The sequence below is a fragment of the Eublepharis macularius genome, chromosome 1 (assembly GCF_028583425.1).
Source record: "Eublepharis macularius isolate TG4126 chromosome 1, MPM_Emac_v1.0, whole genome shotgun sequence".
Classification (NCBI taxonomy): Eukaryota; Metazoa; Chordata; class Lepidosauria; order Squamata; family Eublepharidae; genus Eublepharis; species Eublepharis macularius.
In genome coordinates, this window is record NC_072790.1 from 147,170,044 (window position 1) to 147,183,504 (window position 13,461).

A 13,461-nucleotide genomic window follows, 5' to 3' on the forward strand; every position below is an offset into this window, starting at 1 on the left:
AGTCCTAATTACTTGAAAGTATGGGGCCTCAAAACGTACACACTTAGGATTAGATTCCTGTTCCACTAATGCTGGTACCTTCCTCTGACACAAGAGGCTCTTTCATTATGGAGAATCTGCCTCTTTCCAGAGGAAGACACCAGTGTTAGCAGAACGGTGACAGCCCAGTGGCAAAGGGAGAAGTGCCAAAGTGCTTTATTTTTCAGCACATGCACTAACGTTGAAACAATTCAAAGAAGCTTAACGTCTTCCTTGTATAGGACCTATGCAAACTGGTGAAGTATTCCATGTTTTTGTTTGTAGTAGAAAAAAGAAAAATTGTAAAAAGGCAAATGAATATCCATAGAATTATCCAAATAATATGGAAGGGTAGGGTACAAGAGGACCTGCAAGTAAGTGGATTTTTTAAAATAAGAGACTTGGGTACATGAAGCAACTAGATAGTTAATTGTGATCAATTTATTTGGAAGGGGAAGGTTCCAGATTTGTGGTAATGTGGTAAGTATCACGTGGGTCACTAAAATCACAGTCATTTCCTACAGCATTTTATACCAGAAAGACTATAATTAGCAGAACAGTAAGGCTGCAATTTGAGCAAATACCCAGAACTAACTCCCATTTAACTCAGCCAAGAAAAGCCCAACAGGATAGGATTTCAAAATTAATTTGCATGATTACCATAGATATTTGGAATAGTGACATCCACTAAACAATCAATGGCAATGTGCTGGTTTCTTGGCAATTCTGATATTGAGCAGGTACTTGCTACTGGTCCAAAGTCAAAGCACTGTTGAAACAGGCATTCTAAAAGGCTACCTTGTACCCAATATCTTTTGTTATCTTAAAGTTACATATATTTGACATGAGCTTCCATTTGAACTCAGATCAATTGCCACATTACAAATTTCAGTGTGGAGTTATGGTGATCTCTTAGAGCTGTGTTAATTTATCCAAACAGAAATGTGTGTATGTGATATAGGTAGCTAGGAGTCTCCTAACTATAACAGATAGCATCTACTTGATATAAGAATAAGGAGAAGAATCCAATGCAGCATATTCCTCACATCACATTTGCTGCCTTTTTAGATCTGCTTTGTTTATTTGTCATAGAAGTGTACTTAGAAGTTACTCTCCTAAATGTAACAGTTGAAAGGCTTACAAAGGAACTGATGGTTACCACTTGACATGTATACATGTAAAAAGTTGGAGAGAAACAGAACCTTTCCAATGAGTGCAAAAGCTGACAACACAAACGAGGAAGCTCAACACTTCATTCCTTGTCCTGTACCTTTTGATAGACAAGTGGAAACATAGCTTATGTGTTACTGGTCGTCGTCACACGGGCATCTGTTCCATTAAATTTACAGCATATAGCGTCATCGCTGATATTGGCACAGTAACGTTTCTTTGGGTCACCTCGCGTTGCTTCGCGCTCCCAGCTGTCCACACCTAAGCGCTTTGTTCTGTTCTCTCTAATGGGCGAAGAAGCAGCTCCTCCCCCCCCCTTTTAAAATTTTTTTGGCGTTTAATTCCACTATAACGGAATAACATTAGATAAACATGCCGGTAGCCCAACCCAGAACGACACTGATAGGTTGCCCTTTTTTCCCGCCCATGGAGTGGCCAGAACATTGGTTGACCCTTTTACTTTTCCAATTTTTAGCGAGGTGAGGTTTTGAGTTAAAATAAAAATTTCTCTAATGGCAATTCAGTCATTTTTACTTGTTTTCTTCAGCAGAAAATTTTCATTGTGTGATGTCGTTATAGCGATATAAGGACATTATTACAAAAAAAAAGGGGAGTTGCGGGAGAAATGGATTCTGGGATTGAGGAGAGAAAAAAGGGGTGGGCCTATGGCGTGGCGAGGCGAAAAACATCTATGTGAGGCATTCACACTGAGGCGCAAAATATTTCAACTATCAAGCACAAAGCAGAAGAGAAAATCGCATCAGTTGGAATAAGGTGGGTGTTTGCTGGGAAATTGCGCCATTTTCGCTCTAAATAGAAGCCCATGTGACGACAGCCACTGTAGAAGCAATTGGCTTGCCCATGATGGACAGAGTTGTGCCTAGTGGGTGCAGCAAAGCATGTGCATGTGTGCTGTTGTGATAAATAAGCTTACCCAGAAACTGGTAAGGGAGGCAGTTACCTGACAAAGGAATTTTTCATGCCCTTCTTTTGCTTTTGCCACCCGAGGGTAGCAGGCAGCAGCAAAGGTGGCCAAATGATACCAGTGAAGGGACCAGTTAGGCAAGGGGCTGGTGCACTAGTGCTGATTGGGTTTCTCTGTTCACTTTACTCCTTCTCTCAACACTTGCAACAAAAAAGCAGGCACACACTAATGTATCAGCCCAAAGCATGAAGGATATTTGTGAAATCACTCAGAAGTCCCACATAGTAAACAACTCAGTTTATTGGCATTTCTAGAAGCCTCCAAATGGTTAGCTACTCCCAGGCCCCGGTAACACCAACAGCTAGTTTCCAGAAAAACACCAAAGCAATAAACACTTTACAGCTGTGCTGGGGGGCTACTCCAGTTATCACATACACACAGGCATTTATTATTTATATGTTCAGTTAGGCTGTTAGGATGGCCCACATTTCTCTCAACATGACAAACCCAAGGCAGGTTATGGCAATAAATTAAATTAAATTAAATTAATTAAAACAGTTTTAAAACAGGTAAATACAAAACCATATTAATTAAAAAACAGTTAACACCAAACCCATTCAAGCCACCCCATACGTTCTTTTAAACAATTCTGTTTTACAGTTGGCAATTTCATTATGACCCTGGGGAAGCCTCCACCCATGTCAGTCTCCTGCCGGTTGCCAGGCTCGTGTTGGCAACTCTATCGGTGGTCCATCAAGGTCAGTACTGTCTACTCAGACTGGCAGTGGCTCTCCAGGATCTCAGGTTGAGATCTTTCACACCTACTGCCTAAGCCTTTTAACTGGAGATGCTAGAGATTGAATGTGGAACCTTCTGCACGGATAGCAGGTACACTACCATTGAGTCACAATTGCTCTCTGACAAATTGGCAGCCAGTGAAGGGTCTTCAGAACTGGTGGAATGTGATCCTGATTGGCAGAACCTGATAGCAAACAAGCCACTGCATTTTGCACCACTTGAAGTTTTTGGATAATCTTCAAGGGTAGCCCCATACAGAGCGCATTCTTTAGCTACGTAAGCAATGCATAGCAAGAGCTAATGGCTGATGCATGAGTTCAATGCAGTTCAATGCTGCCATCATGTGGTGGATAGTGTCCTGTGCTGCTTCAAGATGTCCTGTTTCAGTTTGTTGTGAGATTGCTCTTCCAATTTTTCCAGAGCCAAGCATGACTGGTACAAAGGTACATGTGAAGGAAAAAACAAGAAATCAGCATAAACACACTGACACAGTGAAAAAGCACAGTGGCAATATTGTTAAAGGAGTCAAAGCAATTAATCAAACATTGAAGACAAATAAACAATATCACTACAGCCTCAAACCGCTGTTTATAAATTTAAAGTTGTGAATGTCCACTGAAGAAATGAAGGAGATGACGGCCGTGTAGAACAAGTCCCAAAGGGAAACTCCAAAGGGATGCTGTCTGTGGGCTAACCAGAAGTCCTTTTCCTTAACCCAGTCAGTCCCACTAGAAGATTTTTTCAAAATGCCAGCCAGGCGTTCCAGGCTCCTCCTGACAAACAGGGCCGGCAGTGCTACCTGTTGCTACCTGTCTCAGCCGCTCTGCTTTTGACTACTTGGCTGTGTTAACTGTATCTGGGAGACATTAGCTCCGTTACTTTGATTATAACCGCCCCGGAGGAGGTCCTGCCGACGAAACAACAGGTTGGGACTTGTTCTACACGGCCGTCATTTCCTTCATTTCTTCAGTGGACATTCACAACTTTAAATTTATAAACAGCGGTTTGAGGCTGTAGTGATATTGTTTATTTGTCTTCAATGTTTGATTAATTGCTTTGACTCCTTTAAAAATATTGCCACTGTGCTTTTTCACTGTGTCAGTGTGCTTATGCTGATTTCTTGTTTTTTTCCTTCACATGTACCTTTGTACCAGCCGTGCTGGTCTTTCCTTGTGAAGGTGCCTTCCTTATTTTTTTAAAATTTGTCTAGAGCCAGCTGATTGGTTTTTATAGCAGTTTTAATCATAGACATCAAAACATCTGCCAAAGATCAGCAGTTCTGTAAAAACTGAAACAATTGACTATCAGGATATTTTTGCACGTTTCATGAGACTCTGCATTTCCACTAATCAAACGTAATCAGCAATGAATATCACTTGAAATATAGTCACTCCTCTCCTTTTTATTCTGATGCTAATGGACTACTGGTTATCTTTTGCTGAAAAGATACAGTAATTATAAATGTACAAGAGCGTATATAAAGTAATGAGATCTTCAACGGCCTGTCTACTGAAGACATCAAATTCTACCCACTTAAAGGGAACATCTTTTTTTTAAACAGGAGGTTTTTTTAAAATTAAAGAGCAGTAAAAGAACAATTGCACGGAATATGTACAGCACTCATACACAGATCTAACTAGAAAACAGTAAGGTAAATGGGAAAGCAGTGCCGGAAGAAAGCCGTAGTTACTAATCCTGAATACAAGAGAAGTCCACAGAGGAGCAGCGTTGGAGTGTCCAGCACACAGCAGCAAAGAGAGGGAAAGGGGGCTCTTATGTATATCAAACGATGAACTGGGTAACTCTTCCTGGCAAAAATCATGAACCTTAATAAAGTAAAATAAATTCTTTGAGTTTGAATATAACTTCAAAGAAATTTTAATAAGAATAAACAGCAAAAAATTCTGAGATGTATCAGGAGGATGCAAAATATTAAAATAATAGCTTATTTATTTTTAAAATATGTATAATAAGCTGTTATGGCTTACTTAGATACGTGGTGATCTAATAAGCTACAGGTAGGTTACATAGATTCAGCTGGAGATAAATCCGTTCTTCCCTCACCCCTCCCAACTTTACACAGTGGCAACAAAAGCACTAGAAAATATGAGAAAGATGAGTAAGTATGTATTTGCAGTCCTATGTACAACAGAAATCAGCTGGAGATAAATCCGTTCTTCCCTCACCCCTCCCAACTCTACACAGTGGCAACAAAAGCACAAGAAAATATGAGAAAGATGAGTAAGTATGTATTTGCAGTCCTATGTACAACAGAAATAAATTAAAGGTCTGTATATTCCAAGACAACAAAAGGCTACAGTGTAACATATTTGCATGGTAAAAAAGACATCAAACCAAAATTAGGAAATTTACTATAAGTACTTTAAAGATTTGCTGTAGTTATTTTCTGATTGAGATACTAATTCAAATATCACAACTACGGATTCTTTCTAAAATGTACCATCTCCATTACAAACCACATCCTTCAAAGGGAAGATGAAGTGGAGATCATAAATGAATTGCTGCCCATTTTACTAGTTCTATGTATGTATATTTAACAGGAAAGTTGAACAACATCTTGTTTATCTCATTCAAAAACTGCAGAGAGTTTTTAAAAGTTACAAGAAGAAGTAAGAGCTATTTAGTCATCATCAGTGAATGCATGTCAAATGCAAGCTTTCACATATAAACTGGAAGTCAGGTACAGCAATGTGAAGGTGCATAACATTTGAATGTTTCCCCACAACTTTAGAAATGTTGGGGAATGTTGAAATTCCTATGAAATAGTTTCTGTTTTTGGAACTAACTTTTGAAGACAAGATCTCACTCAAAATCTGTCTGGTACATTTTAATCTAATCTGAAACCAAGAAGTTCTGGGTGATATTTAAGGTTCTCCCAGGAAGGAGGTAAAGCAGAAAGGGAGTGAAGGGCCAAGATCTCTATTGAGCTTCATGTCTTGAGTGCGGTCTGGTCTTCCTAGACGTAGTCCAACATGCTATCCACTTTACCACACTGACTTTAGAAATGTTTTCTGTGTGGTATGAAAATTTTTTATGTAAAATAATGTACGGCTTTATTTTATTTGTATTTCACTCTTCCTGTGAATGGGCTTAGGGCAGCTAACAATAGCACATTTGGACAATGATGACTCTTGTGCATACAGTAAATATACAGCATGCCAAGAATATTTATTGTTTAAATGTGACCATTCTTATACGTTAATAGTATGCTGTAATAAGATGATACACTATAGAAGAGGTGGTTGGACTTCACGGCTTATAAGACCCCCCCCCCCCCAGTATTATGGCTTTCTTTTCCTACAATTGCCATCTTTCCTCCAACTTTCCCCTCAAGCATAGTGTTATGATTAGCCCCAAGAACCAGACCATGGCAATTATATAGTAGCAAATTTGTAAACCTGAAGAAGAGAATAAAAAACAGATATGAAGATACAACAACACCTGTCTTACAGGCTTGTTAGAATTGAATATGTGAAGCATATATAAAGTCTGAATATGGAAGCAGACATTACCAATGAAAGAAAAGTGTATTTCAAGCAGCCTTCAGAGTCCTTGGAACCTGATTGGAAATAACTTTGAATGTTTCATGCCTTAAATGGGCTTCCCCGAAGTGTCCAGCTGGCCACCACCATAAACGCTGAGAGTAGGCAGTCCTTTGTATGTCAAAGCAGGGGTTATTTTACACTTTTCTCATGCATCTTTTTTTCTCATAAATCTGAAACTGTGCCTGAGAAGATTCTATGGCCACAGAAGTGATGCTAAATATATTTTGGTTTATTCCCTTTTATTTTAAATGACTACAAAATAATGAATAGGAAATAAAGTAGAGAAAGGAGAAGTATCTTTGACTTCACTTAGCAGAACAACTATGTGTATCTATGTAATCTGATTCTAATGCCAAAAACAACTCCCTAGGAGGAAGCTTAACAAACTTTTTTTTCTTGTGTATGCAAAAAATCAGCTTGGATTTTTGTGTGTGTTATGTAACCCAATCTTCCAAGCCCTTTATCACAATAAGTTTGGTTTTAAAAAGATTCATTGAAACATGAATGGGGCAATGGCAGGTAGTGGTGGTGCATCAACATAAAAAATGGCCGTTTTGAACCATGTCTTCTCATTTTAAGATATCACATATTGAAAAGAACAAAACAAAATTTAAGCAATCCATTTGCGATACAGATAACTACCTTTTGGACTGGTGTAGTGTTGGGCAATTGATGTCAACATTCCTGAGACAGCACAGATACCATGTGTCCGTCTGTAATTATAGATTATGTAGGTTTGAGAGTTCATCTGAAACAAGTATAAATGTTTAAAATCATAGAATGGAATAATAAAAATAAATGCAAAAATCAACATTCTTAGAGTAATCTCCCATGTTTTCCCATGTAGTTTTGTCTTAGTATTTCTGCAGTAAATGCACAAATATTTTAGTAAGTAACTTTGCTCTCTCATAAGAAATTCAGTTTTCTAATAATGAAAGTGAAGGAGGAGCTAAGGGTAAAACTCTTTTCTCCTGTATGATCAGATTTTATCATGCAATACCCAATGCAGTATTTAACCTTTGTAATACAGACTGAATGGCAGTTCTACACATGACTAAGTACTGCCATGTGCAGTTGGCTGTTCTGGACAGTCTTGGCACTGCTGCATACTACCCTATTCAGCATTGTCTTTCTCTCCAGTCAAAAGGGTTTTCAGGCTGCTGGTAGCTGTTTTTGAGTTGCCATGGAATTTTAACCCATCTGGGGGCAGCCTTATGGCTGGTAGGTTTTTCACCCAGCAACATGGGTGACTCCAATGGTAGTGTGCATGTGTGTGTAGGAGCACACACAACTCTGGACTATTCTTTGCAGCCCAGTTGTGTGTTGCTTCTGGAAGAGTGTGGGATGAAGGCCATGACATTCCAATTGGTCTCATTTTGACTCATTCCTTTAGTTAGTGTGAGTGCATTGTTGGTTGTAACCGGTGGGTGGCAATAGAATTGCTAGTGGCTCTGGGGGAATTGCTGTTAGTGCTGCTATGCTGTTTCTTCTACTACAATTATTCCATTAGGATGGCAGACTAGTGTAGCAACTGCTTGGTGTGGCCTGCTTGTTTAGTACAACGTAGCTTAAGGCATAGTTCGTTCACCCAGCAGTTAATTTCCAGGAGAGGAAATGGGAGTTTTGGTCTGCCTGGGAGTCACATCCTCTGATCTGTCCATTCTTCTGCATAATGTGAAAGGCTATCTTAATGGCAAATAAAAGGCACTGTCCACATGCTCAGAATCACAGTTTATTAGTGTTACTGATTTATTAGTAAGTGTAATGTCAAGACTGAGCCCTAACACTGAAAAGAGGTTCCAGCATGAAGCCAACTGTAACTCGTGAATCTTCCCAAGTACTTGCAACACACTGGCTGAAACATTCAAGGGGGACGAGCGTAAGGGTGGAAAACTCCTCTGTTTTTAACAACTGGGTGACAGACAGGCACTCAACCGGTGGAGAAAGCTGCTAAGGGGCCAAGAGTCCCCTGCTGAACGCGCCTACTGCATCTGACGGACGCTCCAGAAGGTGAAAACCCACGGCGCGGGCAGGGGTGGGGGTGGGGGCCGGGCACTTGGAGGGAACATCTTGGACACCAATGCGACCCAGAAAAGCCCTTCCCGCCTCCTTTCTCCGCTTCCAGGCCAGGCGGAGCGGTCTCGGCTTCTGGCTGCTTCTCTAGGGTCCCTCCCGTCTGCTCCAGCGGATACGAGTTCCAGGCTGGGGGCGGGGAAGGGGCAGTGGCCGAGGTTGGGGCGGCCCGAAAAGAGCCGCGGCGGCAGAGGATGTGAAGCGGCTCTTTGGCTAGCAAGAGGCAGCCCCCGCGCGTCCCCCCTATGGCAGGAAGGACGGGGACGGGTCCAGGTGAGGATGAGGCTTTGGGGACCGGTGAGGAGGGCAAGAGCGACCCGTTCTCACTCCTTGGTTGGGCGGGAAAGACTGGGATGCCGCTGAGGCGACGGATGTGTCCAGCCGCGCTTTGCCCTCTTCTAGAGCGAAGCAACAAGCCGGCCACAGTGGAAAGGGAAACGGAGAGAAAGGGGAGGAAGCTTCGTCTGTTTTGCAAAGTTCTGCTTTGCTGAGGATGACGGGAACCCTACTGCTTCGTCCCGGCGCTTCTCCGCCGCCAGACGGAAGCTACAAAGCTGACAGTCGTTTGAGCCTGCCTCTCTGGACGAAAAACGGGCCGTCGCCTTTGCCCGGCTCATGGGCATTTCACGGTTGCTTGAAATATAGAAGTTCAACAGGTGGAGACTTGACCGGCATTTGCGCATGCAGTGTTAGCGAATGCTTCGCCGGTTAGGAATACGAGCAACCTGAGGCAGAGGAGGCTCTGGCGCAGTCATTCTGGCTTATGCTTAGTTAGGCAAATTCACTTTTTTTTGCATGGGGAAATGTTTACGTAAAAGAATAATAGTGGCCACTACGCCAAACAAATCAGTGGAAAAAAAATGTTAGAGATAAAGCTAAGTCCCGCAGCGGACATCGTTCTGCAAACACTGAACATTAGGACGCTGTAAAAGCCAGAAGGGAATAGCCTGGAACGAGCATTAAATAAGTGATATTGCAGCAAAACACTGGGGAATGCGTTATAAAGGCACTTGATAACAATGTTTTACAAATGTGGATGTTGAAAAATCATGCTTTTGTTAACCCTTTCCCAGCCAAAATGAGCACAGCACACCACAGAACAGACTGGAATGGACGTTTAATAGATATTTTTCAGAAACAATGTCTGAGGAACAGAAGAATAATATTCTAGAAATGTTATGCCTGCATTTTGTCTAGAAAACAGTTGATAAAAGCATAATATTTCAGTGACCTCATTTCTAAAATATTATTCTAACATCTCTTTAGCACATCCTGCTGTGTTTTGCAGTAATATTAGCCCTCCCTTGCCGTTCTGCTATTTTTTGCTTAGGAAAGGGTTAATAAAAGCATAGCATTTTGATATTTTCATTTCTAAAATATTATTCTTACTTTGTTTTGTGATAATATTTTTTATTTAATGTGCATTCTGAGTTGTTCCTGTCAGGGCTTGCGGCGGTGGCTGCTGCTGGGCGGGGGAACCGATATGTCCGGCCCTGACATCAAAGGGGTGCCAGGGATGCTGCAGGACCCTGTTATATGGAAGGAGGGGCAGTATACCTCACCCAGACTCCCTCTCAGTCCACTTGCTGACCTGCTCAACCTGTGCCACTCACCCCCTTTGATCTTCGCCATCTCTTCCTCCATCAACTCACCTCCCCCTCGCGCCGCTCTCCTCCAACTCCACTCCATCACTCCTACTCAACCCACCGTGCCCTGTGAGTGGACTTCCCTTTTATCCTTCCCCTCATTCCTGGCCTCACCTGCCCAGCCACACCCCTCCTTTGCCTTCCAGCATTGTCCTGGGCTGCCTCAAGCAGTTGCAGCTAGGGTAGCTGATTTGGCTGTGTTGACCAGCTACAGCTGTGTCTCGTTGGCTGGCTGTCAAGCCTGTCTGGTTGAGCTGATTGCTGAAGGCACGTCCAACTGTGGCCCCTTGGCTGGCTGCTCAGCTTCTCTAACAGAATGCCTCAGGCAGCTCCACCTGGAGTTGCCTTGCTCCTAGCATCTCCTGAGTCAGGTTATTACCTTCTAGCTGGGCTGTAGGCTGGGGCATGGCTCTGAGCTGCTGTGGCTGCTTCTCCTCCCTGGCTGGTAAGGCCTCCGCTTGGATAGCTGCTGGGGCCCTGTCCCCACTGCCTTTGCCCTCTCCCTCTGCTCTGACTCCCTCAGGGTTGACCCCATTCTCCCTGCTTGGCCCTCTATCCTCCCACTGGAGGGTGGGGCTAGCTGGCCTCCACCTGCCCCTTCTAGCCCTCTGAGGCTTGGGAACTTCTTCCCCTCCCCCCGGTGTAGGCAGGCTCTGGCCCTGGTTGACTGCTGGGGCAGCTGGACAGCTGTCTCCTGGCTGCCTCCTGGCAAGTGTGGGGACTGTGCCTCAGACAGTTCCATTTAGGTTTTACACCAACCCTTGAGCATCACTTAAAGGAGAGGAGGAGTGAGAAGGGACTCACCCGTATCCCAATGTTGGAAGGCCCCATTAGCAGGAATCATCACCCCAAATCAGACCAAAGCAAGTAAAAAGTTTATTAGAGTAAAGGAGCAAAATAAACAGATGTCCCACAGATGCCTCTGACAGTGTATGCCACACAGGGCAAGTTCACCATCTTATATATCCGCTTACAAATAATCTAAGAAATAGGAATATCGGTTACTTCTATAGGAATGCAAACACATCTATTCAATATAATTAAGAGATTGACAGGCAGCAAGGATCTGTTAAGTGTTACATTTTGACACACTTATGGCACCTCTTATTATTGTTTTGCATGCCAACACGGGTACATTCAAGAGACAAAAAGGGAGTACTGGGGAATCAGAGTCTCAACATTTGCTTAGTCTTGAGGCCATCTTGTGTTGTAAATCATGACTCTCCAGAATATCTCCATCTCCCACTATCTCTGGCTGAATTGCTAATTCAGCAAGGCCTTTACAAGCAGGTGAAGAGTGGGGCACAGAGGCAGCTAAGATTTATTGCAGCTTGCACTGGAAGAGCCGAAAGTCTACTTGAACATAACTGATTTAAAAATTCTACTTAACCTATTTATTTATTTTATTGTACTTATATTCCACTGTCCCTGCAGAACAGGCTCAGACCGGATCACATCAAAATATAAAAACAAGGTAGCACAATAAATAAAAACAATTCCAGCTAATAAAATCAGCAGCATTCACCTTGCACAATCCCTCAACAACCAAAACCCATGGGGCAGGTGGTGAGCTGTTAGATGTTGCACAGACTGGGCAAAAAATGTTCCCCTTCTGGCAGGAGACTGGTTGAAGGGGGGCGGGGGAGAGTCCACGCACCTCAACCACCATACACCTGGTGGAACATCTCTGACTTACATGCCTGGCGAAAAGATAGTAGATCTTGTTGGGCCCATGTTTCCACAGACAGAAAGTTCCACCACTTAGGTACCAGGCCCTGGTTGAGGCAAGACAAACCTCCCTGGGGCCAGGAACCACCAGCAGATGTTGGTCTGCCAAGTAAAGGGCCCTCTGGGGAACATACAGTGAAAGGTGGTCCTGCGGGTATGCTGGTCCCAGTCTGCTAAGAGCTTTAAAGGTCAAAACCAAAACCTTGAACCTTATGTTTTAGATAAAAGAATTCTTTAACAAGGAGGAATCAGGCAGTTCAGGCCCCTGAAAGCAGAAGGATATTTTGTGGAGTGGTGTGGTTTTCTTATTGTCCACCTCTCCCCCATTCTTCCCAGGCTCCCAGCTTGTACCACATTATTATTGATTGTAGCAAAAGATTCCGGTATTGGTATTTTTTACCTGTTTAAATCCTTTTATAGCAATTTTACTGCATCATTTCTGAAGTCTCTATGATCAGGGGTTCCTGTGTATGATTTACTTACAGCCTGAGCCTATCCATGTTTGTTCTGAAGTCTGTCCCATTCAGTTCAATGGGGTTTACTACCAAGTACATATGCACAGGTTTGCAACCTTAATGGCAAAACACACAGTGAGCAGCATCCTGGGCTGTCTAATTGAACTGCGCAACTTCATATTGTATATGAAGCAACAGATTGAATATTTGAATGCTCCCCATGTAAAGTCTCTCTGAATATATATATAAAAAAACCTTAGTGTGATATCCTGCTAGCTTTTAATATGCAAGGAGTTTTAATCATTTTAACATGGGTGACTCTTCAAGTGTTGATTACCATGCTGTGTTACGAAGCTGTCTATACTTGTATTATATGGGGTTGTTGTCTGTATACAGCAGTCCTTAATCATGTGGAACGGCCCACATGTGAAAATTGTCTCCTAGATGGCTTTGTTTGAGAATGAAGAATATGAGGCTTCATTTGCTATCAGTAGGTCCTGATTGTGTGTTCCATTTTGATCTTGGCTTTTAAGTGAGCAAATATTTTGCTATGCAAGTAATTCCTGCCAGTGTCACTGTTGAACTGGGAAAAAGATGCCCCAGATAAATAGTATTTGAACCGACTCTTAGGGTGCTTCTACATGGAGATTTGGCCTTCCAGCTTCTCTTTGCTCTAGCTTAAATGGGGACATCTTGAAAATATATCCAATCTGGATTCATCAGACTGCACAATACTATGAATAGGGTTCTGGAATGATTATTTAATAGATTTGGTAGAAGATGATTTTACCAAGGTTGATGGTAGAGGTGGGCTTCTCTGACTATATCAGATACTTTGGTGAGATCAATAAAAGCCAGGTGGAGTAGTATATGTTGATTTCTGCAATTTTTACAACTTTGCTGTATTCCTAACTTTTAAATAAAATATAGGTCATTGATTAATTTTAGCAGGACCAATTTTTCCAACATCAGGCTGTAGAGTGCAGAAAGCACCATAGAATTGTTTCAATACGCTTACCAGACAAGAGAGATAATGTTTACCACATTCATGTTATTCATGAAAAATGTTTGGTGTGTTCAAA

The 13,461-nt window shown here is 42.3% G+C and overlaps 1 protein-coding gene across 1 annotated transcript in view; it reads left to right on the top strand.

Moving 5' to 3' along the window:
* The first annotated feature begins 9,043 nt into the window (after positions 1–9,043).
* DISC1 (DISC1 scaffold protein) overlaps positions 9,044–13,461 on the top strand; it is a 297,325-nt gene continuing 292,907 nt past the window's right edge. The window contains exon 1 of the mRNA XM_054972088.1: positions 9,044–9,257. Coding sequence (XP_054828063.1) covers positions 9,044–9,257 — 214 coding nt within the window. The remainder of the gene's footprint in view (positions 9,258–13,461) is intronic.